Here is a 27,890-nt window from a genome sequence, read left to right on the forward strand (position 1 = left end):
ATAACAATATCGAAAATACTTGTTTTTGTGGAACCCAAAGTGTGTGTACTTATTTAACTAAATGTGACTGAACAGTACCAGAGGGTTAAGGACATTTTATGGCTTCTTCATGTTATTACTTGAAAGCACTGTCACATGTTAAAATACTCCTTGATCACATCACTAGATTTTTGGATGGAGAATCGAGTTGCCCCCTTCCGAAGACAAGTCGATGGCGAAGAAACAACACTCCTCATTACTACTGTGATGATCTTACCCATCAGACTCCATTGTGGACAGTGAGGAAGATGGGGAATTTTATGATGCTGTTGAGGAAATGGACTTTGGTGAAGATAAATGGAGTGACACACAGGAAGAAGTAAACTCTACAATGGATGGCACTGCTGATATAAATTCTGATTCTAATTCCTAATTTGAAAAATTTGAGGCACCGCTTTACACAGGATCAGAGATAACAGTTGCACAGAGCATACTTCTGATTTTGTAATTTTCACTGAGGCACAGTTTAACAGCAAGTACTGTGGAAGATCTTTTAAACCTCTTGAATGTCTTTCTCCCAAGTAGCAACATATTTCCATGATCCGTCGGAGTCTCTAAATTTTCACGTTTTCTGCAAGATTTGCCAAACATATCTTCCAAAGAACAGCATACATTGTCCACAGTGTAATGAGATAAATGACCGACAAAAGAATATTGCAGAGGGCAGTTTTTATATAAGTCTCTCTATGGTGGATCAGCTAAAAGACATCCTCCAAAAAGAAGATTGCACATTTCAGTCCGAAGAAAGTGAAACAAATGATGTGAGAAATTGTGAAATGTATCAAACCCTGGACTTCACAGCTAATGGCATTTCACTACTATGGAACTGTGATGGCATTCCAATGTTTAAATCTTCACCTTTCTCACTGTGGCCCATCAGATGTGTCATAAATGAACATAAATGAACCAAATGTTCGTTTCAAAAACATGATACTTGCAGGTGTCTGGTTTGGGCGTGGGAAACCTGACATGTCCATCTACCTTAAGCAATGTGTGGATGACACTCTAAAAAAAAAAGGTGTCAAAGGTTTTCCCTGTCATATGCTCATGTGACGCAGTAGCAAGATGTGTGCTTCAAAGTATACATCAATTCAATGGTGCATATGGGTGTGGCCATTGCTTAAATAAAGGGAAAACAGTACCAAAGGGAAGAGGTTATGCCACTGAGGCACAGAAAAGAACCCATGGCCATGTCATTGAATGTGGGCAGAGGACCACTAAGAATGTTGTTGATCACGTGTTTGGGGTGAAGACAGTATCACCATTAGTCCTCCTAAATCCCTCCACTGGTTTTGACATTGTGAACAGCTTTCCAATTGACTACATGCACTGCGTTCTCTTGGGAGTGACAAAGCAATTCTTGGACTTGTGGTTCAATAGCAAGTACCATGACAGCCCATGGTACATTGGGACATCTCAAAAGCATGCTTACTATCAAACCTCCATCTGATATACCAAGAGTACCACGGACTGTGAAAGTAGCGCAAAAGTGGAAGGATGCAGAATGCCGAAGCTGGCTATTGTTCTACAGTTCTTCCAACAACATTTCTGAAACAATGGCTACTTCTGGTCACTGCTATTTTTGGTTTTCTTAAAGTCTCTATCATAGAAAGTGAATTGGCAGCAGCGACATCCAAGATAACAAAGTTTCTGCAGGAGATACCAATGACAAATGGCTTGTGCCAAATGTCCTTCAATATCCATCAACTCACACACTTGCCCTTCTCTGTGAAGATGTATGGACCTCTTTGGTGTACATCTGCATTTTCATTTGAGGGTCACAACCTAAAACTGAAGAGGTTGTGTCATGAAACAAATTACATTCCATCCCAAATTGCAAGCCAATTCAACATACTTCAGTCAATTCCTCAACTACTGAAATAAACAATGACAAGTGCCGATGTCTCAAATAGGGTGGAGAAACGTGTCAATGACTGGCTAGGTGTTTATCCTCTAGTTGGTACGGCACAGAAGATGAAAGGCCTTGTTTTGTTGGGATGTTCTCGACAAAAAGGGCTAGATCACAAGGATAAGTTCTTAAAGGGATAGTTCACCCAAAAATGAAAATGTGATGTTTATCTGCTTACCCCCAGGGCATCCAATATGTAGGTGACTTTGTTTCCTCAGAAAAACACAAACAAAGATTTTTAACTTTAACCGGTGCAGTCTGCCAGCCATATAATGGATATGGATGGGCACCAAACCTTTGAAAGTAAACAAAACCATGCACAGACAAATCCAAATTACACCCTGCGACTCGTGACGATAAATTGATGTCCTAAGACACGAAACGATCGTTTTTTGTGAGAAACTGAACAGTATTTATATCATTTTTAAAAAAATTATTACGCCAGAGCCGTATATCACATATCACGAGCCGGATGCTAAACTCGTGCTCAGGACAGATGGATGTGGCTGTGTATCAAAGGTAAAAAATGATATAAATACTGTTCAGTTGTAAATATTGCTGGCAATTTGTCAGTGGATGAATGAAGGAAACTAACGTTTTATTTCTATTGGTGAGGTCACTTAAGTTACACGGAGCTTGAAAATTATGCTAAATCAATCCCAAACACGTTTTGATCACGCTAAAAAATATTGATAAAATAGTACTGCGATTTCAGGAGCGTCAGATATAAGCTATTTATTAGTTATTTCAAGAAGGCTTTGACGTACAAACATACTGTAACTGACAATGTATGAGGATTACTAAATTAGTATATTCTTAATATTGTTTTCTTTTCTGCATTTCACCTATAATCTAGTTTGTTTATTTCTAATGAACCTGACATTGTATATTACATATTGTTGTCTCTCTGACAAACTGTTTATGTTCTTAACCTGACATGCAAAATACAATAGAACCTATTATGCTGTCTACACTGGATGTGGTGCGATGCGGTGCCGCAAATCCCCGACAGTAATCTGTTGCCGCGTTCTATTTATGACGTGCTCACACAAAGTTTAAATGATTTGCAACGGTCGCTTTGTCGCGTCAGACAGACTTTAGCTGTTGCGGCGCGGCGCAACAACCGTCACGTCCGGTGTAGACACGAGCTGCGTCCGAAATTGCATACTGCTTCAGTAGGTACTACATTTAAATTTGAACGTACTTCCCGACCGTTAAAAAATTACGCTCTGTATAGTATGAATATGGGTAGTATGAATGGAATTCGGACGTACTACATCCACCTTGTTGATGTTGTCAGGTGTCATGCGTCTCCACTTTCCGCCTTTTTCCGAATATGACGACTCCTCTCCCGGAGCCTCATGGGATAGGAAAGTGTCCATGGTATGCATACTACAGAATTCGGCCCGGAAGCAGTAGGTCATCCGGGTACTTCTCGCCTACTGTATTTCGAATACTATGAATTCGGACATACTACTCGCCTCGCATTCTGTTTTTCACATTCTATATAGTAGGGAAGTATGTGATTTCGGACACATTTAAAAAAATAATATATCAAATAAATATCAAATAATTTTTTGTCTTGTATGTGTATGTAATGAGAAAACTAGTTGATATAAAAAAGTACTGAGCACTGTGAATATAATGCTGATGGTACACTGGGCAACTTTTTGGGCAATGTTGCCGGGCAACTTTGGCAAATGTTGCTGTCAATGAGCAGCCAGGTGAGATACAGGGCCCAGGACTGATCTAAATTATCCAGATAGAAATTTGTTACCCATTCTCATTGGGAAAGTGCCCAAGCAACATTGCTCAAAAAAAGTTGCCCAGTGTATCATCACCCTAAGAGACTCGTGTTATACTTATAACAATCATTGTTGATGTTTAAATTGTATTTCAGGGCAGTTTATGAAGACAGATAAACAAGAGTCAAGTCCCAAATCCACCTTCCACACCAGACTTTCTCATATGGATTACTGCCTACTGTTTGTTCTCCTCACTATTTGGTGCATGCAGATATTACTCAGGAACATAAACACAAATATCGCAAGAATAGGGAATGTGCCTTATTTAGCATATGTTAATTGTTCTTAAGCATTAAAAAATATATATTTTTACTGTTTTTTTTTTTACCTACTACTAAACCCAACCCCTAGTCCTACCCTTTTTGCCGTATTGATTACCATTTGCATAACCATAGTTAAAACTATCTTTATGTAATTGTTATAATAACCATATATTTTTTTCATGTTCGTAATTTACCCTCTGTATACTAGCGTCATATAATTTGGTGGGTCACAGAATTCAGCACTGAATGAATGTTGAATGAACTCATTAAGACAGTCTCTTGCTGCCACCTACTGGCACAACAAGGTAACCTTATGAAAGCACTGAAACATCGCTAACATACATTGTTCAAAATCAGGTATGCCAGTATTATAAAATGTTATTTATTGAAAAATAATAACCATTATAAAACATTAAACAAGTTCTAAATTGGATGCATATACCTGTAAGTTGTGTTAAAAATACCTAAAATATAAGCAATAGTTTTAGTGCAAACAAGTGATAAAATTGCAATATGACTATTATTATAAATGCTTTACTTTTTGCAAATACAATTGTTTTTTTCTGCTTTTTATGCCTTGAAATTTCTTGTTAATGTGCTCATATTCAAATTTACCAGGCAATGCATAATTTTCATATGTTGTACTTTATTTCAGACCATTTTGTTTTATTGGTATATATTTGTGCATTTGTATCAAATTTTTTTATATGTTGTGAATAAATGTGATAAGTGACAAAATTTGTGTGTAGTAACAATTATTAGGCCTACATACAGTACAGACCAAAAGTTTGCACACACACGTGTGTGCAAACTTTTGGTCTGTACTGTATATTTTTCTGTTTATTAAAGTTTTTACTCTACATTTGTCCAGTTGTCAGTGGGTTAGTGATATTTTTTAAATATATATAAATTAAAAAATAAATATTTTTTAAATGGGTTTTTATACAAAAACTACTTTTTATGTAAAATTCACTTTATAAAAGACCCACATTTCTAACTTTAATTCATGGGGATAACATGTATAATTTACATGGGTTAGTGTACGATTTTTGCCCATTTTTTTGAAAATCCACTTTTAAAAGTAAAAAAAAAAAAAAACTACAAATAACTTTTACCAGTAGGTGGCTGCAGAGCTCCACTATTTGCTATTTGACCACCTGAAAGATATTTTTTCACATTTTTTCAGTTGAATTCATATCTACATTACAGACCAAAAGTTTGGACACACCTGAATGTGTGAATATTAATTAGTCTTATAATTTGTTCTTATTCTGAGGTCACTGCATCCCCCCAGATCCAGTCCGTACCCAGCCCAGATGGTGGATAAACACTAGAGACAACCTCTATAGCCCTGGATGTCAGCGGAGTCCACATCAACTTGATGAGCCCCGGAGATGAATCATCAGTAAAGAACTCCTCACCTAGGGGGACCAGATGAGTCCTTTGCAAATCTGACTTTGCTGCAAACATGGAACTTTTGCACCATTGACACTCTTGTCCTATTTAATAATGTAAAGTTGCTTTGACACAACCCGTATTGTTAAAAGCACTGTATAAATAAAGGTGATAGATTGATTGTCTTCAAAAACATTTTTTGTTTTGCTGGTTGAAAGTTTCGTATGTGAGGTGAATTATTCCAACTGTGACTTTGCTTAAAGACCCAACGGTTGCATTCGAAATGAAACCCTAAAACATCATAAAATGTGGTGCAAATGGTGAACAGATTATTTGATAGATGCAATAAAGCACATGTTAGCTGTTGAAGTGATCAAACTTTTCTTCTTTGAAATGTCATCTGTTCTTTTATATATTATAAATAACATGTTTCCAAACCAGCGCTCCCCAACTGTATACTGAAGATTCTGTATTAAATTGTCAAGCGGTCTTATTCTCCAACATTATTTTCATAATGTGATATATTTAAAGGGGTCATAGGATGCCCATTTTCCACAAGTTGATATGATTCTTTAGGGTCTTAATGAGAAGTCTATAACATACTTTGGTTAATATTTCTCAATGGTAGTGTACGAAACACTCCTTTTACCTTGTCAAAATCAGCCCTTTTTAGAGTGAGCTATTCTGTTGCATGTTCCTTTAAAATGTTAATGAGCTCTGCTCGCCCCGCCCCTCTCTGCAGTATGATGATGAGCCATAATGTTTACTTTAGCGGCAAAACTTGCTAACAAACACATTATTAAGAAAGGCCATTTGGAAAGATGCATAAAAACCCTTTACTCACTTTTGCTGTGGGTGAAGCTACATCAGGAATTATTTGCACGAACATAGACGCATATGATCGGTACTTTCCTTTTAAAATGAAAGTAATGTTATCCTCTGCGTCTTCAGTGGCTCAGATGTAGGGAGTAAATGACAACTGCTGTGTTCATTATTACATCCACAATCGCTCAATCGAAGACATTCTTGTCTTCCTCTGCGCCTGAGTCACACATTGGCAATCGTATTGGGACTGTTTTAGCTCGGTGAGGGCGGGGCTAAGGTAATGCTCATGTCAATCAACTGTCATGGGAGGGTCTGTCTGTGTGATGTCACACCCAGAAGAAGCTGAGAATGAGCTGATTTTAAAAAGAGGATATTACTTTTAAAGATGAAAAAAATACCATTGGGTGGGTTTGTATCATTGCCAACACACATTAATGTTCAAACATGTTTGAGTTTTGCATCCAGTGACCCCTTTAAAAGATATTTACATGATTATTATTTAAACTAACTACGTTCTGATGTAATTTCTGTCACCAAAAGAGCAAGAAGCTGCATTTCCACAACTGTCCTTCAATGTCACTAGCCTGGCTATCACCAGACCACGTTATGACTTCGTCATGATTCGTGGTCTGGGAACCACATGTTCATTTTCTCGTATTTGAGGCGTGGTTTACGAATGCCCAGAGCCGTTTATTGGGCGATACGAATGTCTATCAAATGCGCCTGTGCGTAGCTCATAGCCAATCGTTTCAATTATACCGGATGACGTATGTAGAGCGAACGCCAAAAGTTGCTCTTTTTTCAAAATAAACTTGCGTTCTAATGTCATTTGTCGCGTCGGGTCGCGCCGCTCGCGTCCAGTGTAGACACGAAAGATAACTGTTGCGTCTGCTGCCATGCTGGATCCTTCGGTGAGTCGCATAGAAGGCGTCATCGTCTTGCTGCTCCCTCCCCGTTCTGTGATTGGTTCCCTATCTTAGGTGAAAATTAGGTCCATGGTTTCCAGACTGACTAGAAGCGTGAATAAAATCGCGCTGCGCAAGGCAGTATGGGGACACCCAGGCTACAATGTCACTGCATAAACGTACACAACAAAACACTAATGCAACTAGATAAAAAGTTTGTTAGCAAACGTTAAGTTGGCTTGAGAAAGCCTAGCCAGTAAGTTTTAAGTAGTTTTAAAAGCTTTTAGTTTAAAGAAAGTTTAAAGGTTTTCAGTTTGAAATAGTTTTAGTTTGATTAATAAAGTTTGAAGATAGATAGGCTAGATAGATATAAATAGTTTGAAAATAGATAGATTTATAGATATAAATAGTTAGAAGATATAAATAGTTTGAATGTGAATAGATGCTAAGGTGTTGCTATGCGGTTGCTAAGGTACCCAGGGTGGTTGCTAAGGTGTTGCTATGCGGTTGCTATGCCGTTGCTAGCATTATTTAAGCAAGACTAGCAAATTGTTAACATGATTTTTAGCATGACTAGCAAGTCGCTAGCATGATTTTAGCACGACTAGCAAGTCCCTAGCATGATTTTAGCACGACTAGCAAGTCGCTAGCATGATTTTAGAATAATTTTAGCACGACTAGCAAGTCGCTAGCATGATTTTACCATGATTAACAAGTCACTAGCATGATTTTAGCATGACTAGCAAGTCGCTAGCATGATTTTAGCATGACTAGCAAGTCGCTAGCATGATTTTAGCATTATTTTAGCATGACTAGCAAAGTCGCTAGCATGATTCTAGCATGACTAGCAAGTCACTAGCATGATTTTAGCAAGACTAGCAAGTCACTAGCATTATTTAAGCAAAACTAGCAAGTCGCTAACATAATTTTTAGCATGACTAACAAGTCGCTAGCATGATTTTACCATGACTAACAAGTCGCTAGCATGATTTTAGCATGACTAGCAAGTCGCTAGCATGATTTTAGCACGACTAGCAAGTCGCTAGCAAGTCGCTAGCATGATTTTAGCACGACTAGCAAGTCGCTAGCATGATTTTAGCATTATTTTAGCATGACTAGCAAAGTCGTTAGCATGATATTAGCATGACTAGCAAGTCACTAGCATGATTTTAGCAAGACTAGCAAGTCACTAGCATTATTTAAGCAAAACTAGCAAGTCGCTAACATAATTTTTAGCATGACTAGCAAGTCGCTAGCATGATTTTAGCACGACTAGCAAGTCGCTAGCATGATTTTAGCACGACTAGCAAGTCGCTAGCATGATTTTAGCAAGACTAGCAAGTCGCTAGCATGATTTTAAACATGACTAGCAAGTCGCTAGCCTGATTTTAGCATGACTAGCAAGTCGCTAGCATGATTTTAGCATTATTTTAGCATGACTAGCAAGTCGCTAGCATGATTTTAGCATTATTTTAGCATGACTAGCAAGTCGCTAGCATGATTTTAGCATTACTAGCAAGTCGCTAGCATGATTTTAGCACGACTAGCAAGTCGCTAGCATGATTTTAGCATTATTTTAGCATGACTAGCAAGTCGCTAGCATGATTTTAGCATTACTAGCAAGTCGCTAGCATGATTTTAGCACGACTAGCAAGTCGCTAGCAAGTCGCTAGCATGATTTTAGCATGACTAGCAAGTCGCTAGCATGATTTTAGCATTATTTTAGCATGACTAGCAAAGTCGTTAGCATGATATTAGCATGACTAGCAAGTCACTAGCATGATTTTAGCAAGACTAGCAAGTCACTAGCATTATTTAAGCAAAACTAGCAAGTCGCTAACATAATTTTTAGCATGACTAGCAAGTCGCTAGCATGATTTTAGCACGACTAGCAAGTCGCTAGCATGATTTTAGCACGACTAGCAAGTCGCTAGCATGATTTTAGCAAGACTAGCAAGTCGCTAGCATGATTTTAAACATGACTAGCAAGTCGCTAGCCTGATTTTAGCATTACTAGCAAGTCGCTAGCATGATTTTAGCATTATTTTAGCATGACTAGCAAGTCGCTAGCATGATTTTAGCATTATTTTAGCATGACTAGCAAGTCGCTAGCATGATTTTAGCACGACTAGCAACTTGCTAGCATGATTTTAGCTAGAATAGCAAGTCGCTAGCATGATTTTAGCTAGACTAGCAAGTCGCTAGCATGATTCTGGCATGACTAGTAAGATAGATAGATAAGGTTTGAAGATAGATAGATAGATAGATAGATAGATAGATAGATAGATAGATAGATAGATAGATAGATAGATAGATAGATAGATAGATAGATAGATAGATAGATAGATAGATAGATAAGGTTTGAAGATAGATAGATAGATAGATAGATAGATAGATAGATAGATAGATAGATAGATAGATAAGGTTTGAAGATAGATAGATAGATAGATAGATAAGGTTTGAAGATAGATAGATAGATAGATAGATAGATAGATAGATAGATAGATAGATAGATAGATAGATAGCTTAAAGCTTAATTGAGTATCAATGGCTTCTAGCAGTTTACATTAAACATAGTTCAAACAGACATGGACTTTTGGTCAATGAAAGTCTATGGGACCTTTTTATGATTTTTAATATTAATTTTTAAGAAAACCATAACTCAAAACAGTCTGAAAAGATATAGCACACTAAGTCAGAACAGTATGAAGATCTGACCCGAGTTTGGAGTATGTAGCTTGAACGGTCTAGGAGGAGATAGTGTCTAAAAATTTTTCGGTAAAAAAAATAAGAAGAAGAAGAAGAAGAAGAAGAATAAGTTTAAATAGGATTTCAGTAAGTTGGCTTTCCCAAGCCAACTTAATTACTGCAAGAGAAAAAAAGATGTCAAGGGTAAAGAGTCCAACTAATGCATCACTATAATAAAACAATCAAACCACTGCTAATTCTTGATCAAATCTTAGACAGATGACAGAAAAAAAGTAAAAGTGCTGTCTGTAATAAGTGAATATGTTAATGATGTTTGTGTTAAATTTTCCTCTTGACCGATTTAATGTGTTCATCTGTTATTTACAGCTGATGTACATCTAAGGCTGTGTCCTAAGTTAATAGATCCTTTTAATTATGTATATTCAAACAGTCAGTGTCGCTGTAAAAGACCTACTGTAAAAAGCCTGGTAAGGTCTAAGTGTGCACTGTAAAATAAAATGTAATTTTACTCATATCAGGTTTATAGGCAAGGATCCACTGGACAAATGAATGATGAAAAACACCCTTCAATAAACAATACTTCAAACAGAACCCTAGCTAAACACTTTGTATGTCATGTAAAATGACACATACAATTAATATTTTTAGCACTCAAAATAATTGGAGGGAAAATGTTAATTATTAGCACAAAATACAAAAAAAGAATGTTTTGGCGTTTAAATCAGAGTCATCAGTTACAGTTGTTTCCTTTGATGAGAAAGAAAGTTCCAGCAGCAACTCCCAGCAGCCCCAGAAACAGACCCATTCCACAGACCACTGCTGGACCAACACTTGGCACAGCGACCTCCACTTCTGAAACACACAAACACATGATAGAATGTAAATGCATTACATATTTCATGGTTCCTGTGAAGTGACAGCAATTTTTGTTTGTTTGTTTAGTATAGGAAAAAACAACAACAAATGCTACTAATAATATTATTAATTAGAAAAACAACAACATTGATTTCCTTGGGGACTTTGTCTGAATATACCTAATTAAATTACTTAAGGTATGTATTATTCATGTCTAAATTATATGATCAATTAACCTCTGCAAAATGTTGCTAAGTGGTAAATTGATTTTATGATAAATGTCATGTTTGCCCTAACCGGTGTCTTCAATTATGCTTGATTTTATCATGTGGTCGAAAGGAGAATTAGGATTGAAAACAGGAAGCAAAATCTCACCCCATGTTCTGGTCATAGGTTGGCCCTCAATAGATTTGTGGTACACAGTACAGCTGTAAATGTCTCCTTCAGCAGGTGTGAATGTCATAGTGGAGAAGATGATGAAGGTGCCGTCACTCTTTAGGCGATACTGGCTCAGACTCATACCCTCTGTCACTATTTCATTGTTCTTAGTCCATGAGATATTGACAGGTGGAGGGAAGAATCCAGTCACATGACAAATGAGGGAGTTCTCAACATCCAGATCCACAACATCTTTTGAATAGATGGATGTGACTGGTGGGTCTGTGAACACAGGAATAAATGCATTTCACCTTGGACCACAAAAAGACCTTACTGAACAAAGTCTTTTAACATGATCTGCAACTGATTCCTTATCATATGGTTTCCAAACAAGTAATCCCACTGATAAATCTGATATATTTATTTTATTGTATATATATATATATATATATATATATATATATATATATATATATATATATATATATATATATATATATATACATGGTGTCTGGCGTTCTGTCCCAAAGAGGCACAAAATAACTTTCAGACTTTTACATTAAATGTACCCTCTTGGTGGAATGACCTGCCCCGACTCAATCCCAACAGCCGAGTCTTCAAAAATTGGCTAAAAACTCATCTCTTCCATATTTATTTGACCTTCTAACTCTATCACCCTGTATTCTAATTCTATTCTTTATATAAAAAATTGCCCTTTTAAACGTATACTCTATTCATTTATACTGCTTGTTTCCTTAAAAAACTAACTCTAGCTCTGTTCTTTTTGTATTCTATGTAACAAAAACAAAAAAGGCCTCTTACAGCCTCTAAAACTAGCTTGCTTTATTCTTCTTTTTTTCTTTCATTTATTACATATGTTAAGCTGAGACTTGTCATAGCACTTGCATGTTATTGCTCCTGTGTTGGTTTTGATTGCTTCCATTGTCCTCTTTTGTAAGTCGCTTTGGATGAAAGTGTCTGCTAATTGCTCAAATGTAAATGTAATGTTTAACCCAATATGTATGTCCTACCTATTTTCTCACTTGGGTTGTGGACGGCTTTTTTCATGACGTTTAGGTTATTTTTGCAGGTCTCTACGTTAGCAACAGCATTCTCATAAAATCCTTCAAAGGTCGAAGGATCTGCAAAATCAGGCAGTGTTATTACTCCTTTTTGTGTAATGAAGTCTGCATGGTACAGTTCCTCTCCATCAAATTCATTCATATACTCTTTCTCGGTATCAGAACATCCCGTGATAAAAGTGTTCTGGTGCACAACTGAAACAGACAAAAAGTCATATTATACTGAATGGATAAACAGGCTAGATGGATAAGAAAAGATGAGCATGTGAAATTACTATGATACTATGTAGAACAGCACATTAATGTGTAGAATCCATATAATTTACATTAAAAAAATCTAAAACAAATTTTTAACATTTTTAAATGTTTTGTTTTATTTCACAGCAGTTGTTATAATAGGCAAAACATTGACTTACCTTGAGTGCCAGCATTGATAATTACAGCAAACATAATAAGGATGCAATAAAGCTCCATTGTTGACTTAATGTTGAGTGAAGAAAACACCAGATCAAGCAATGCTTACAGAAACAAATAGCCAGTAGAGCTTTAGATTCTAGGTCATGTAAGCCTCCCAATCTCAGCATCCAATCAGATTCTGAGACCAACTCTGACATCTCTGTATCTAAGTGAAATTAGTTTTTTTCAGACTTGGTTGAATTGGTCAGTACAGTGTTTCTGAAAAGGGGACTTGTGATTTAATGAACATTTAATTATGAACTGTGTAATCAAACGCAATTTGTGTTTTCAGAGTACAACTTGTGATCTGATGTTTTTTTTTTTTTTTGTGTTTTAGAGCTTCTTGGTTCATAGTAAACACAGCAAACTGGGAATACGATGTGCGCTAGGTTAACTTTTATTTAAAGATATAATCTCCAAAATGTAAATGGACAGAAGTGTATAGCCTTTCCCCAGTTGGTTATTCTGCCAAAATAAATGCTTAACAATTTGAAATGGTAAAAGAATGGCTGTCAAACTATTAACTTTTTAATCTAATTAATTACTTGATGTGGCGATTAATCAAATTATTCAAAATTATTCATTCATTAATTTAATACACATAAACTTACACACACACAGTGCAATGACTCTTGCTTTCTTTATGACATAAAATGAATGTTGAATGAACATGCAATTTTTTTATACCAAGTTCGAAAGACATACACTTACAAATGGTTTTTTATGCACATGCACACAAATGACGTTTTTTAACTTATTGACATGGCAAACAAAAACAGCTTTTTAGCGGTTGGTGAACAATAAGAACATCTTCTTATGGATGCTTCTTCCTGTTTTAAAATAAATAAGAATGTGGTGTATTTGGACGTGGGCGTGGTTTGTGACATTACACTTGGATGTCCACCGCAGCGAGATGCTCCTCAACTATTGGCCTGAATAACATTGCATAACATTAATTAACATAGTGGGTTTTTTTTGTCTTTTTTTTTTGTCCAATGAATCCAATATTTTTGTTTAAATTTTACTTAATTTTTTGTGCAATTTTATTCATTTTGAACGGCTAATTTGTACGCATCTCATTTGATTAATTCTAATTAAACCTAAAAAAAAAATCTGAGACATTCAAACTGACCAATCAGATTATAGATTTCCCCACCATACCAAAAGTGTAACAACTAGCAGACCACCAGTGTGCACACATCTCACTTTCTTAGCTAAATCTGTACTTGCAGGGTACAATTAATTGTATGTTTTATCATCCTACACCTATCTTCTAATCAATTCAAGTGTAAGCACAACCAAATACTGTTAAAGAACCATGTCCATTATAATTTGTATGCTAACTAGTTTTAATTTAACATTACCCTCGAAGTGCTATCTATTGCAATACAATATTCACACAAGAGCAATGCTAACTAATTGCACTTAATTTCATTGTTATTAGTAGCAGTGGGTGCCTATAGACAAAAAGTGTACAGTTTTACACCATCACGTTGCTTCAGTCATCAAGCCTGAACCACTGTAGAAAAACCACTCTTACAAGATAAATGTCGGAAAATGTGAAAGAAAACAAAATTAAAATAAAATAAAAACATTTAATGATTATTCATTTTGCAAAGAAATATTTATTTAGAACTGAAATTTACACAAAAAATATCCAGGTGATATTACATATTATGGACGTTCTTCTGCAAGTATCATAGTATTAGTAAGATCATTTAAATGAAGCAATCATTGAAAACTATGTGCACAATTAACACATATGCAAGTTGGGGTACTAAAGTAACAAATAAATGCTTGCTCTTATGCATTTATATATTTTTTTAACATAACATAACATTTTACACAGCATGAGCTAGATAATGTTTTCTTCTTATAGGAATGCTGACTCTCTGACTGAATCAAAGCTATAATTGGTTTCTTTAAAGAATTAATATGAAAACATTCATTGAAAAAAAACTTTATTACATAATCATTCACTTTGTTTCTATTCATATTTGATCAGCAAATCCATTACTATACATAAACATATTTTATTATTATCAGCATGACAATGAGATCAAATACAAGTCTCGCACATATGATTGATGCTGCTTTTCTTCATTTTAATTGTTACTTTAATTATTAAATTAAAACAAAAAAGTTCATTATAGGGAGACGGTTTGTAAAAGTTGTGTCATAAAGAGTGCATCAGTGATCCAAGCAGGTCCTCTTTCAGCTGGAATCAGGTAACTGTAGACTTAACTGTATTTAGTTTGGTACCAGGATCCTCCCTGAAAAACATAACAGACATTCATTTATTTACAGTTTAGATCAATGTACAGGCATATGATGGTGTATGAAGAGTATCAGCTTGATTTTCTCTCCGTTAAACTGACCAGCTGATTTTTTCTTGTAGTAGATCAGTCCAGCAGCTGCTATGATGATTCCCAGAACCAGACCAGATGCTCCAATGGCAATTTTATTCCTGTCAGACTCGGACATAGAGGGGTCTGTAAAGCACAGAAATCATACTGTTACTGAAGGATAGTTAACATGAGTAAACATTCCCAACATTTACATATTTAACATTTGTTGCTGTGTATGTGTAATACAATAATCATTCATTAATAAGTCATTAATGAAGGACAGACTGAAGAGAGTAGGGTAAATGTCTCATCTTACCCCAGTCATAAATCATGGGCTGGGTTAAACTGGCGTGCTCCACCACACAGGAGATCTTTTCTCCAGATTTGGGGGTGTATTCCAGCTCAGAGTGGATCTGATAGTACCAGTCTCCATCAGCCATCTCCATTGTGGAGGACACATCTGAGGTTACCACTTTACCGTCTCTCATCCAGTACACTTTGATTTTTTCCGGGTAGAAGTTGTAAGCACTACACAAAAGCATGGCTGGATGTGTGCCACTGGCCTGCTTCACTGAACTGAGCATAACCTTCGGTTTGACTGAGCCAGGAAAAACAACAACAACAACATATTGATGTATAAATACACATATTGATAAATTTATGTGGAGGAAAAATAGCTATAATACTTTTAAGTGTGAAAAAGGCAAAAAAAAAAATTTTTTAAACAAATGAAATGAATAATCTTTCAAAATCATTTGTGATGATGGAAAGCATAGAAACATTTCCAATGTTAAGGTAAAAAAAAAAAACTTTATGAAGCAGTAAATATAAGACAAGAGTCTTGAAGCACTGACCTGATTTATAAGTGATAGTTGAGTCATCGATCTGAGCATTATGTTTGCAGAGTGTGTCCACTGCTGCTTTCGCATCCCGCATGATGGCCTCATCATTGTTCCACCTCTCTGCTGTTTTCACTCCATGCTCAGTGAACCCAACATACTTTCCCAGAGTGCTGTTGTACTGTACATACACATCTTTATTGAAGGAATATGAATTAAGATAAACCATGTCGCTATAATCTTTGGTACTATAGATGCAGTCATTAGTCATGTAATAATAAAGCCCACCAGCTGAAATATAAAAACAGTAAATTAGTGCTTAGGTATTTGTATGAATGCATGTCATTTATAAAATAACTTTCTATTCATCAACCATTTACTTTATTTGGCATAGTCTAGAAATGAATATAACTATTTAATAATGAAAAGCGAAGATTAATATAAATACATTTTACTTGCCTGTTCCAAAAAATGCAGACAGCGTCGATATAAGATGAAAACTAAAAAGTTTTGGCAGTGACATATTTACAGTCTTTAAATATGCCAAATGAATGAAATTAGCTCGGTTTCTTGTTCTTGTGGCAGTTGTCTAAATAATCGACCAATCAGCTTCTACTCAAATAAGTGCGCCCTGTTGCTAGGTGGAAAACTGCTTTTATTTTTCCTGTTTTCATGATGCTGTTGTGGGGGTTGACTTTTGTCATGTGTCTCAGTGTAATTTGAGTGTGTGTGTTTTTTACTCGTCCTATGCTTCAAAATTGCTGGGTTAACTATTTCACAGTTATGTCTGGTATAAATGTTTGTCCTGGCATAGCAGTTTTTGGGGTCATTTAAGAAGTGTTGAAGTGGCCGATTACCGAGGTTTGCTGCTTGCGGTTTAGAAGGAGCTGAAAACTGAAACATGAAGTTAGATACTTTCTGTTCTCCATTGTGACACCTACTCAGTTCAGGCAAACTTTGTCAGACGATGTGGAGTAGGTGCAATATTTGTCAAATACACAGTAGTTTTAGACATTTTCAATAAGCAACAGAAACTTTTTCTTTCTTTATGTACTCTTTTATTCAGTGTCTGAATACACAATAATATGTCTTTATACATTTAAATGCCAACAACGTAGGTTTATAAATATTTATATTTATATAGGTTTATATATAGTGTGGCCCTTTTACTTGTCACTGTCACTCAATAAATCTAAGAATATTTGAGCTTGCATTTAAACTATTAAAAAAGTTCACTTCCAGAACAAAAATGTACAGATAATGTACTCAACCTCTTGTCATCCGAGATGTTCATGTCTTTCTTCTTCCGTCGTAAAGAAATTATGTTTTTTGAGGAAAACATTTCAGGATTGTTCTCCATATAGTGGACTTCTATGGTGCCCAGGAGTTTGAACTTCCAAAATGCAGTTTAAATGCAGCTTCAACGGAGTCTAAATGATCCCAGCCGAGAAAAAAGGGTCTTATCTAGTGAAACGATTGGTTATTTTTTTTTTTTTAAACAAATGACAATTTAAAGAAATTATGTTTTTTGAGGAAAACATTTGAGGATTTCTCTCTATATAATGGACTTCTATGGTGCCCCGAGTTTGAACTTCCAAAATGCAGTTTAAATGCAGCAAGATCCCAAATGCAGTTGTAAACGTTCCCAGCCAAGAAAGAAGGGTCTTATCTCTCATTTTCTCCCTCAACTTCAAAATCGTCCTACATCACTGTTTTACCTTTTTCTTTTATATATATATATATATATATTTTTTTTTTAATATACAAAAAATTACCAAAAATATCTATTTGTTAAAATATATTTCAAAATATATTTCCGACTAATATATTTTTGGCCAATTTTGTATACAGTGTAAAAAATAGTGAAATAAATAAATAAAGGTATAAAAGTAAAATATCATAATTTAAATAATATTTAAAAAAAAATTACAGAAATTGTCATTAAATGTTTTACAAAACAGATATTGCTTGGATTATTCTGATGAGATACCTCAACTTTAAAATAAAATGGTAAAAAAGGTCAAATGAAAGATGGGCAGAGGATTATTAAACACTACCAGGTTCACGCATTATTGTTTACATAACCTTTTTATGCAAAGATTCTTATTTAGAATTAACAGGTATAGATATTAAATTTTTACTGAAAATAATAAAGTTTGATGTTACTATGATGGAGTTCAGTGTTTGACTATTGACCCTTGAGATTGTATAATATGTTTTAATTTTTCTGTATTCCGACAGCACAGTTGTTATGGTAAAAAAACAAACAAAAAACAGAAGAAACTCTCATTGGAGGAAGTCATCATGTAGGGGGTTGTTTCATACTCTGGTCTCGGATTATTTAGTGTTTTAAAAGAATTTATAAGTAGGAAATATTCTGACAGGATTTCTCATTTTTCATCTCAACAATGATAACAAAATATTCAGATAAACCAATTAGCAAACAGCCTAGATTTTTTTATTTTATTTTAACCACTGTTGAGATTAATGTGCATCTAAAACTCACAGCTCAATGTATTTTCTTTATATAGATTAAAAAAAAAAAAAATCTAAACTCTAATATCAGAATAAAATTTTGCCATAACTATAAAAATCATTAAAAATTTTAATACCTGCTTGCTGATGACTATCCAACTAACTTTTGTATGAATTAAAGTAAGACTACATTTAGATTTCGAGAGATCTGAGTTTAATCTGAGTTAATATTCTGTTGTTGCAAGTCATTTATTTATTTATACATTGAAAGTGTTTGTTAGTTGATTTAAACTTTGTTAGTTTAAATCAATTTTTTGCACATTTTACTTTTTATCCATTTTTACAGTCATTTGACCATTTTTTTGTTGTTGTGTTTTTTTTTTTTTAAACATTCTTAGAATAAAAGGTTCTATCAGGTGCTTTATATTTGGAACCCCTGAACGGTTCCATATAGAACTTTCTATATGTTTTGTTTACTGAGCTAGGTTAAGGCTTTTATTCTATTTTCTTTTATGTTTACTGATTTTATGTAACTTTTAATTAGCTTGTTCCATTAAGTTCATGCTGTGCAGTGAGAAAATATTAGCTTCTAACCATGATAACCATCATGAGCTGGCTTGATTTTCATGTTTGTATTTTGCATTACCAACCGTGCAAAGCTATGCTCTAATTGTTATAATGAATGAGTTTAAAATCTTTGTAATGCATACATTTTTTTAACTCCTATACTATTTAGACACACACAGACATAAAGAACCAGCATATGAATCTCAACAATGGTGACAATCAACAAAATGCTTCATGCTGCAATGCATGCTGGGTAACACCATAGTAAAAACTAGTGGTGGAAAAATGAAGCTTTTCGAAGCACAGAGGCTTTCGCCTCAACTGTGTGGTAAAAAGGTTCATTACTCGAAGCTTTTCAAAACGTTGCACACTAATGACATCTTGTGGTCAAAGGTGAAAAAAGTTGTGTCCCAGATGTCCAAGTGAATTTCGGACCGTTTCATTAAATAAATCACCCTGCTGAAAAAAACAGCATATGCTGGTTAGGTATGTTTTGGTGCTGGGATGCTGGTTTATGCTGGTCATGTTGCTGGTCAAGGACCAGCATAAACCAGCAAAGGACCAGCATCACTTAAGTTCACTGGTATAGGTATCTATAGGTATTTCTCACAGAAGGCTTTCACCACACAAGACGGTAAAACTTTTCTGTTTCTTCTGCCCAAATGTTCCCCCTTCAGCTTTCAGTCCAAAACCACACGATATGCCACCAACCTGCACTGACTGAAATATAAGGCAATAAATATAATTAATTAATTTGTTCATATGTACCCATGTAATCACTGCAGTAATATTACAAATAAAACAACAATTACTCTATTGACAACATGCCATCAGGTCCCTCTGGCTTTGGACCTCAGTTTATACACACAACTTGCAAATCGCTGCAGCTCAGCAGTGGAGAAAAGTCAGGATCTTCAGTTTGGCAGGTGTGTGGCAATGTCCTCATTGGCGTCATGTAGTTGTGGCACTGCAATGTTCCATTCCTGACAACAGTTGCTCTCCACTTCTGTTGGCATCTCATAACACTTATTGCAAGAACACCACCACTTTTGAAGAGATCTTTGTCTCCATGAGGCTTGAAGACGTGCTGCTACTGCTTCTCCCTAAGTTCTTGTTCTGAGTATTCTGGTTTAAATAAATGTGACCCTGGACCACAAAACCAGTCTTAAGTCGCTGGGGTATGTTTGTAGCAATAGCCAAAAATACATTGTATGGGTCAAAATCATTGATTTTTCTTTTATGCCAAAAATCATTAGGAAAATAAGTAAAGATCATGTTCCATGAAGATTTTTTGTAAAATTCCTACTGTAAATATATCAAAGTGTAATTTTTGATTTGTAATATGCATTGTTAAGAACTTAATTTGGACAACTTTAAAGGTGATTTTCTCAGTATTTTGATTTTTTGCACCCTTAGATTGCAGATTTTCAAATAGATGTATCTCGGCCAAATATTGTCCTATCCTAACAAACCATACATCAATAGAAAGCTTATTTATTGAGCTTTCATATGATGTATACATCTCAGTTTTGTAAAATTTAACCTTATGACTGGTTTTGTGGGCCAAAAAAATTCATGTTTTCTGATAATATACAGGTGCTGGTCATATAATTAGAATATCTTCAAAAAGTTGCTTTATTTTGCTAATTCCATTCAAGAAGTGAAACTTGTATAATGTATACATTCATTCCACACAGACTGATATATTTCAAGAGTTTATTTCTTTTAATTTTGATGATTATAACTGACAACTAATGAAAACCCCAATTCAGTATCTCAGAAAATTAGAATGTTACTTAAGACCAATACAAAGAAAGGATTTTTAGAAATCTTGGCCAACTGAAAAGTATGAACATGAAAAGTATAAGCATGTACAGCACTGCCTCCGAACAAGGCCCAGTGCAATTCATTAACGTGTACATGATTTGAAAAATCTGTAAATTTGCATTACTACACTGAAACAAATGCGTTTCAACTGGTGTCTGCAGAATTAAGAATTATATTAATGTGCAGCATTTAAAGTCATTTTGTATGCATAAATGTTGCACTTTCTTTTAAAATGTCATAATTTGCGCCTAATTTTTGCACTGACGATCCACATGCAACTGCTTTTCACTGAAAGGCAAGGCAGGCAGCTACCACTAGGTGGCAGTCACAGCACAGAGCTGGCAGTCTTCAACTTTATCCAAAGTTAGTTGGGGAAAAACAGTTAACAAACGTTGTATGAGGCTCGTTATGTTATGTATTATCATATGAATTATCTTTTGTCTTTTTTACATGGTAAATATCATAGAATAGTCACGTCAAGTGGCTCACGCCCCCAGTTGGAGTTGAATTTAGTTTCAGAGAAGTCCACATACACAACATTAACCTCAAGGCGAGACAATCAGTTCCAGTAACTATATTTTATTAACTCTCAGTGTTGTTTTCTGTGTCATTGATTGTAGCAGTACTATCATAGTAGGCAATGCAGCCTAATTTAAATTGATGATGAGTATTATACAGCGAATTTTCCACATAATCAATGAAAAAAATAGGCCTATAATTATATGTGCGTTAGCAGGATGAGGAGGAAAACTGCAGGGTGGCCAAAATGATAGTATTTTCACCAGCTAAAAATAGTTTTAAGTCAGTTATTTTTATCTATTTCTGTAGTGTGTCAATAGGAAATATCAGTTTACTTTTCCAAACATTTATTTTGCCATTAATTGTAAGAATCGAGTGTTTTCTCCACACTGAGATCAGGGCCCACTGTATAACAATTTTTACACCTTAACATGGTTTTAAACTTGGCTTAGGGTAAGAGTTAATTGAAATGCGTTCCCTGTTGAAAAAAACTGCTAAAACCTGCCTAGGCTGGTTGTCTGGTTTTAGCTGGTTTTAGCTGGTCTCCCAGCCTGGGAGATATCATTACGGGGCAGATTATGACCATTTATAGATAGTAACACTATTGGAGGAAGAGTTCTCCAAACGTTGTCCTCTTCAAGGACGATGGATGTTATATAAAGCAACTGGTAAATATGTGGACTTTGGGCTTGATTGAAGAGCTCAGTTCACTACAATTAGGATTATCCGCCAATTCGGATCCATTTATTACCAATATACAAAGGCCAGAGAAGAATGACCCTACATCTTGGATGCCCAGGGGGTAAGCAGATAAGCATTAAATTGTCATTTTTGGTTGAACTATCCCTGACCGATTTGGAAAAACAATCAAAAATAGCATGTGCATAATAATTTGGAGCACGGTATATTGATTCCTTTGTGTGCATTTTAACATAACCATTAAGACACAGGAAGATTCACATGCTGTTTTCTGTACTGCACACATATATCCCCCCCAAAAAGACGGGTAACACAAAAGTAAAATTGTGTCTTTTTTTTATCCAAATCAGTGACATCATTTATGACCTTTGCAATTAAAGAGTCAAAATCCAGGATTTTGGAAAAAAAAAAATTAGTAGTTTTGATTGGGACTGAGGTTGATTAGCAGATTTATGCAAAAAAAAAAATTATCTGAGACATTTTTACAGCAATTATTAAGATTTAATTATATTTAATTTAGTGGATGTTTTCAACCCAAATATAATGAAAGGGTAGTAAATTTGCCCACAGTGTATTTTCCCAAAATAAGATTTGTCACCAAATATCATTCCATTTGCTGAAACACAGAGAAAGTTGTGGCAAAATTAAGACAGCACCCCATAGTAGATGAAAATGTCCCCAACATAACATAAGGGTTAATATACAATAAATTAAATGAAGTTTTTCCCTTGCTTTATCTGTCTTTAACCCCAGCATTTTGTGAGAACACAGCTCATTCCCTTTGAAATACTGGAAAAATAATACGTAATTAAGTACTAATAATTTACCGTCATTGATATCTCTAATATTAAAAAGTGTAAAAAAGTAGTATGTGTTGTAGTAAGTAATGTAACATTTATAATAGCAGACTGTAACACCCCTATCATTCTATCTGGCTTGGTTTCTCCTGTATGCCCATATTTGGTCTTCCTGTCATTAGTGTTATTCCCTGCACCTGTCTTTGTAATCAGCACTCCTTTATTAGTTGATTTGGTCTCAGTTTTCTTGGTTCGTCGAAGGTTACCTTGTGTGTGAGTGTGTTCCTACCATTCCTGTCTGTGGATAATTATTAAAGGCTTTGCATTTGATTCAACTTTTCCTTCACGCAGCATGACACAAACATTATGTGTAATACCATAATAAATAAATCAGTGACACATGAATAATAGAAAGTAGAATATGTAATATATACACAGTAAACAATATTGAAAAATGAATGAATAGTACATTACAAAGTAGTCCAGCCTGGAAATGACCAGTGCCTTGGACGAGGAGTTGTGCAGCATGCTCTCTTAGGAAGGGCCTGATCTTTCTGATGTTGTGCAATGCAAACCTGCAAGATCGAGCCGTTTTAGCAATGTGGTCTTTAAAAGTCAATTGGTCGTCAAAGATTACACCCAGATTTCTGGCTGAAGTCGATTGGGGTAATTGTTGATGAACCTAACTGGATGGAGAAGTCATGTTGTACTTGACTTGAAATGTATTTCATTGAAAAGCACTTGGTTATGCTTGGACTTCAGCGATCCTGATATGCTGATATTCATGCTGTAGGGATGTGCATCTCCATAACTGAGGCCGATGCGATACGCATCTCGATGCATAGCCAACGATACGATACATTAAAGATACATGAAGCACTAAACCTATCCTTTTGAACTTGACTGACTGAATATCTACTGTTTGTATCCATTATAAAATAAACATACATATGAAAAATACAGCAAATACATTCTAAATCTGTTGATGCTGGTGCTCATATGTGCATAAACACCACTGACCCTTACAAGATCCACCTCTATGGGTGAGCATCCATTATAAAACACTCACAAGACATTCATTTTGACAACTATGCAAATATTTTGAAATTTCACGCCAAAATACTATGGATCAGAGCCCCGAAATCATGACTAGTTCGTGAATCAACAGCGGACTTATGCATGCCTAGACTCCGATATACAAGAGTGTCATATATTACGCGCAAGTTTGTTATTACACTGATCGTCTTTATCTTCACATTAGCGCGAGGGTTTCATGCAGCCAAGAGATGAAGTAGAGACCCGTTTTTCCGCGGGGGTATAGGTTACTTTTATGTGGGCTTTTGCTGCCGGGAGTGGGACAAAATAACATACATTTCTGCAGGAGCGGGCGCGGGACTAAAAAATCAGTCCCATGCAGGTCTCTAATGACGTTTGTGTGCCGCGGTTGGAAGTTTTGAGCCGTCGTTCAGTCTGTATTTAACAGTGCGATGAGGCTTGCTGCGCCGAGTCCAAAGCAATCAATCACAGAACATGAGAGGCCGTGCTTTGAACATTTTAGGATGAAATTTTAATTAATTTTAAGCCATCTCGCGGCCCACCGGTTGAGAATCCCTGCTCTTTGTGACTTTCTGGACACGCCCCGCTCTCTGTACTGTTTTGATAGGCTACGTTTTATTCAGGCAGCAGTGAAGAGAGACGTGCTTGAGAAACAGTTTAGAGGGGAGAACTTTCTAAATAATGAAAGTATAGTATGTCTACTAATAATTATAAAGAAATAAATCGGGATTTACCGATGCAGATATGTTAGAAATGATGCATCGTGATACAAATGGCAATTTGTATCCGATGCGCACTTTTTAAACCGATGCATCGCATCGTTAACTTTTTAAGCCGATGCATCGAGCGAATCGGGGAATCTTCAGATCCCTATCATGCTGGCAGCAGGATGTCAGTTGGAGGGTTTGGCTCATTGGTAATCTTTAAATTACGGCACAACAAAACGGACTCCTCACCAAGACCCAGTTTCTACTGCCACAGATATAGAGCCTCTTTTGGCTTCAGCTCAAAGGTGATCAGTTCTTCCTCTTCGGTTGATTCATTCCAGATTTCGCTTTCAGTGCTGACATGTGAACCGCCATATTCTGCAGAAACTGAGAAATGCCGCTTCGTGATTAACTTTGCAAGCTCTCCAGATTGAATCGAGGCTGATACAGCTATCTTCCAGTTGTGTGTGATCTGAGCCATCTTCTGCTTATTGTATCCAACCATAATAGTGATCTTCTTTTGCCATGTCACCGGTGTATTGCTGTCATTAGTCACAGTTTTAATATTCTCCCACATGCCAACGGTTGGGCCTTTAGTTACTGACAGTCCACCAGGAAGGAAGTTGAGAACATTGGGATGAACAGAACGGACAGCAGGGTTCTCGTCTTTGCTGAGATCAGGACCAGTGCAGAACTCGACTCCCCATTCTGAGATGGGCTTGAAGAAGTTGAAGCTTTGTTTGTAGTACGGCGGGCCCCAGTAATACAGACCGTCACTGTAGTTGGGATGCAGTTCGAGTTCTTCAGCATGCAAGTCTTTAGTCATGTATGTTGTTCTTCGGCAAGTTCCTTTTTTTTGGAAGATGATGTAAAAATAGCCATTGGCTGCAAAGTAGTGGTCTCCACCCTGGCAGTTGGGATGAAGGCTGAAAACTTCAGCTTTGCCGTCTGTCGACAGATCAGTGACTCTGCGGTAGGAATTGCCCTGGATGATGTGAAAGTAGCTATCTCCACCGATGTAATGATCTCCATTTTGGCAGGGTGCAGACTGAAAATAGAGATGTATGAACCTTTATTTAGATCCTTTGTTTGCATATAGCAGCTGAGGTCAGAGTGGATTGTAGTTGTTCATTTCACAGATGTCATTGCCTTTTGCTTTGCTCTTGGGAATAATCCCGCTCATCGTGGCTGAACCTGCAACACAGAATAACTTAAATCAATCAACTGCACATACCCAATGGAATGGTGTTGTTATCCTTCTATAGATTGAGCTTGATGATTACCCTGCTGAAAAAAACAGCTTAAACCAGCCAACCAGCCTAGGCTGGTTTTAGCTGTTTTTTTTTTTTTTTGGCCACCTTTCCAGCCTGGCCAGGTTGGTCTTAGCTGGTCAAGCTGGTGGTTTCCCAGCCTGACCAGCTAAGACCAACCTGGCCAGGCTGGAAAGGTGGCCAAAACCCCTCTAAAACCAGTCTGAGGACCAGCTATGACCAGCTAAAACCAGGCTGGTTGGCTGGTTTTAGCTGGTTTAAGCTGGAAGTAGCTGGTTTTAGCTGGTCTCCCAGCCTGGTCAAGCTGGTTTAAGCTGGTGGTTTCCCAGCCTGACCAGCTAAGACCAACCTGGCCAGGCTGGAAAAGTTTGCGTATTCTACGCCAGAAGCGCGTGCACATGTGACGTGACTGATGCCAAACTCGTGCTCATGACAGATGGACGTGGCTGTGTATCAAAGGTAAAAAATGATATAAATACTGTTCAGTTTCTCACAAAAAACGATCGTTTCGTCTCTTAGGACATCAATGTATCGTCACGAGCCGCAGGGTGTAATTTGGATTTGTCTGTGTGTGTTTTTGTTTGTTTTGTCTTTAGTCTAGAGTAAAATATAAACAGACAAAGTTCTGTGTTAAATGTAATAGGTTAAACTTTTATTTAAAGGGTTATGTGAGAAGTGTTTTTTTTTAAATAATGTTTGTTCAGTTGTTTAGTTTGCATGCTTGTATATTATAGTTAATTGATTAATTGGTTTGTTTTTGTAAATATTTTTCAATTGGTTTCCAATAGTTCTGCTGTTTACTTTGTATTTTTCAAAATTTTAGTTATTCTCATATTTTGTTCCAATTAAAGTCAGTTTGATGATTTTCACACATACATCTCAGACACAGATTATATATTTCTATTTGCAACACATTTTCTTAATATAATAATGTGGAAAAGAGGAATTAATTATTTAGTTTAACCTACATTTGATGTCTTTCTTGCTGAGATTTAGTTTATTGTTAAATCTTTTAAAGGGGTCCTATTATGATTTTTCACTTTTTAATTTTAGTCAGTGTGTGGTGTGTATGTTTGAGCATATAAACATCAGCAAAGTTACAAATCTCAAAGTCCACTCCGAAAGGAGATATTTAGTTTTAAATATCCCTTATAAGCAAACAACTCCTTTGGACTACAGTGTTTGTTTTCTGACTTATTGGATGCTATCTCGACAGAATTATTGACATTCTCTGACAGCACAGATTACAATTTTGAGCTCGTTCTATGTCCATAATGAAAGCTATATGTTATAAATAATAATAAACCATTTTAAAAAAATTAACAATTTTTCTTATTTGTCTTATGCTTAGGAGGACAACCCCCTACAGTTGAATGAAGCTTTGACATTTGTAATGGAGAGAAATAAAACACATGCAGGCACATATAAGGTCACAACTTAATGTGCACTCACTGATGGTGAGACAGTTTACCTGCCAATTAGAAATGGTAGTGACCCAGAATTTGAAGAGGGGCAGCCATATTTGTTTGTTAATCAAGCAGCAATACAATTTAAAGTCCATGTTGCAAGTTAAAAAAAATTCGAGATAAACATATATTCGTGTATGAAAATACAATACAAATCGTTAATGCAGGATTTGAAAATATTTTACAAGACATAAGGGCACAAATTTAGAAGACAAAGTGACGATTTCCTTGACCGCTCTCAAAAACAGCTTTTTTTCCAGACCGCGTCATATGACGTCACGACAGGTAGTCGTTCGCCTAGCTCTGTTGCTATTCAGTAGGAGCAGTCGTGAGTTAGTGTGTTTTCAGTCGTTATTTTTAATTTCAATTGATCATTGTCATGGTAAATTATTGTGTTTATGGAGGCTGTGCAAACTCCAGCCTGTCAGGACATCATGTCCACGGGTTTACTTAAAATAAAAAGAACGGCGCTATCTGCTTCGAAAGACGCGTTCACTTTACACCGGAGGATTATCATCCCGGCGATATGATACAGTTCAATATGGGATGCCGAAGCAAGAACCAAGTGAGGGTCAAAACTGTTGCAGTTTCTTCAGTGCACACAGCGGCTTCATCGGCTCCGCGGTCAGCCTGGTTCGTCCGAAGCCGTCAGAGATGCAGACGAATACGTGAAATGTGCACCGTAAGTCTTGTTTTTT

General features: G+C 36.0%; 3 protein-coding genes across 3 annotated transcripts in view; all 3 read right to left on the minus strand.

Moving 5' to 3' along the window:
• LOC141319911 (NACHT, LRR and PYD domains-containing protein 12-like) overlaps nucleotides 1-27,890 on the minus strand; it is an 812,443-nt gene that overhangs the window by 107,451 nt on the left and 677,102 nt on the right. The window lies entirely within an intron of this gene.
• LOC141339223 (SLA class II histocompatibility antigen, DQ haplotype D alpha chain-like) lies at nucleotides 9,760-12,722 on the minus strand. The gene is made up of 4 exons (XM_073844855.1): nucleotides 12,582-12,722; nucleotides 12,115-12,360; nucleotides 11,081-11,365; nucleotides 9,760-10,702 (listed from the first exon to the last, which is right to left on the minus strand). Exons 1-4 carry the CDS (start codon nucleotides 12,637-12,639, stop codon nucleotides 10,581-10,583), a joined length of 711 nt encoding a protein of 236 aa, XP_073700956.1. The 5' UTR covers nucleotides 12,640-12,722; the 3' UTR covers nucleotides 9,760-10,580.
• On the minus strand, nucleotides 14,224-16,380 carry LOC141339181 (H-2 class II histocompatibility antigen, I-E beta chain-like). Its single transcript, XM_073844818.1, has 5 exons — nucleotides 16,268-16,380; nucleotides 15,824-16,099; nucleotides 15,286-15,567; nucleotides 15,000-15,113; nucleotides 14,224-14,894 (listed from the first exon to the last, which is right to left on the minus strand). Exons 1-5 carry the CDS (start codon nucleotides 16,329-16,331, stop codon nucleotides 14,872-14,874), a joined length of 759 nt encoding a protein of 252 aa, XP_073700919.1. The 5' UTR covers nucleotides 16,332-16,380; the 3' UTR covers nucleotides 14,224-14,871.

Source organism: Garra rufa, chromosome 1 (genome assembly GCF_049309525.1).
Source record: "Garra rufa chromosome 1, GarRuf1.0, whole genome shotgun sequence".
Lineage (NCBI taxonomy): Eukaryota > Metazoa > Chordata > Actinopteri > Cypriniformes > Cyprinidae > Garra > Garra rufa.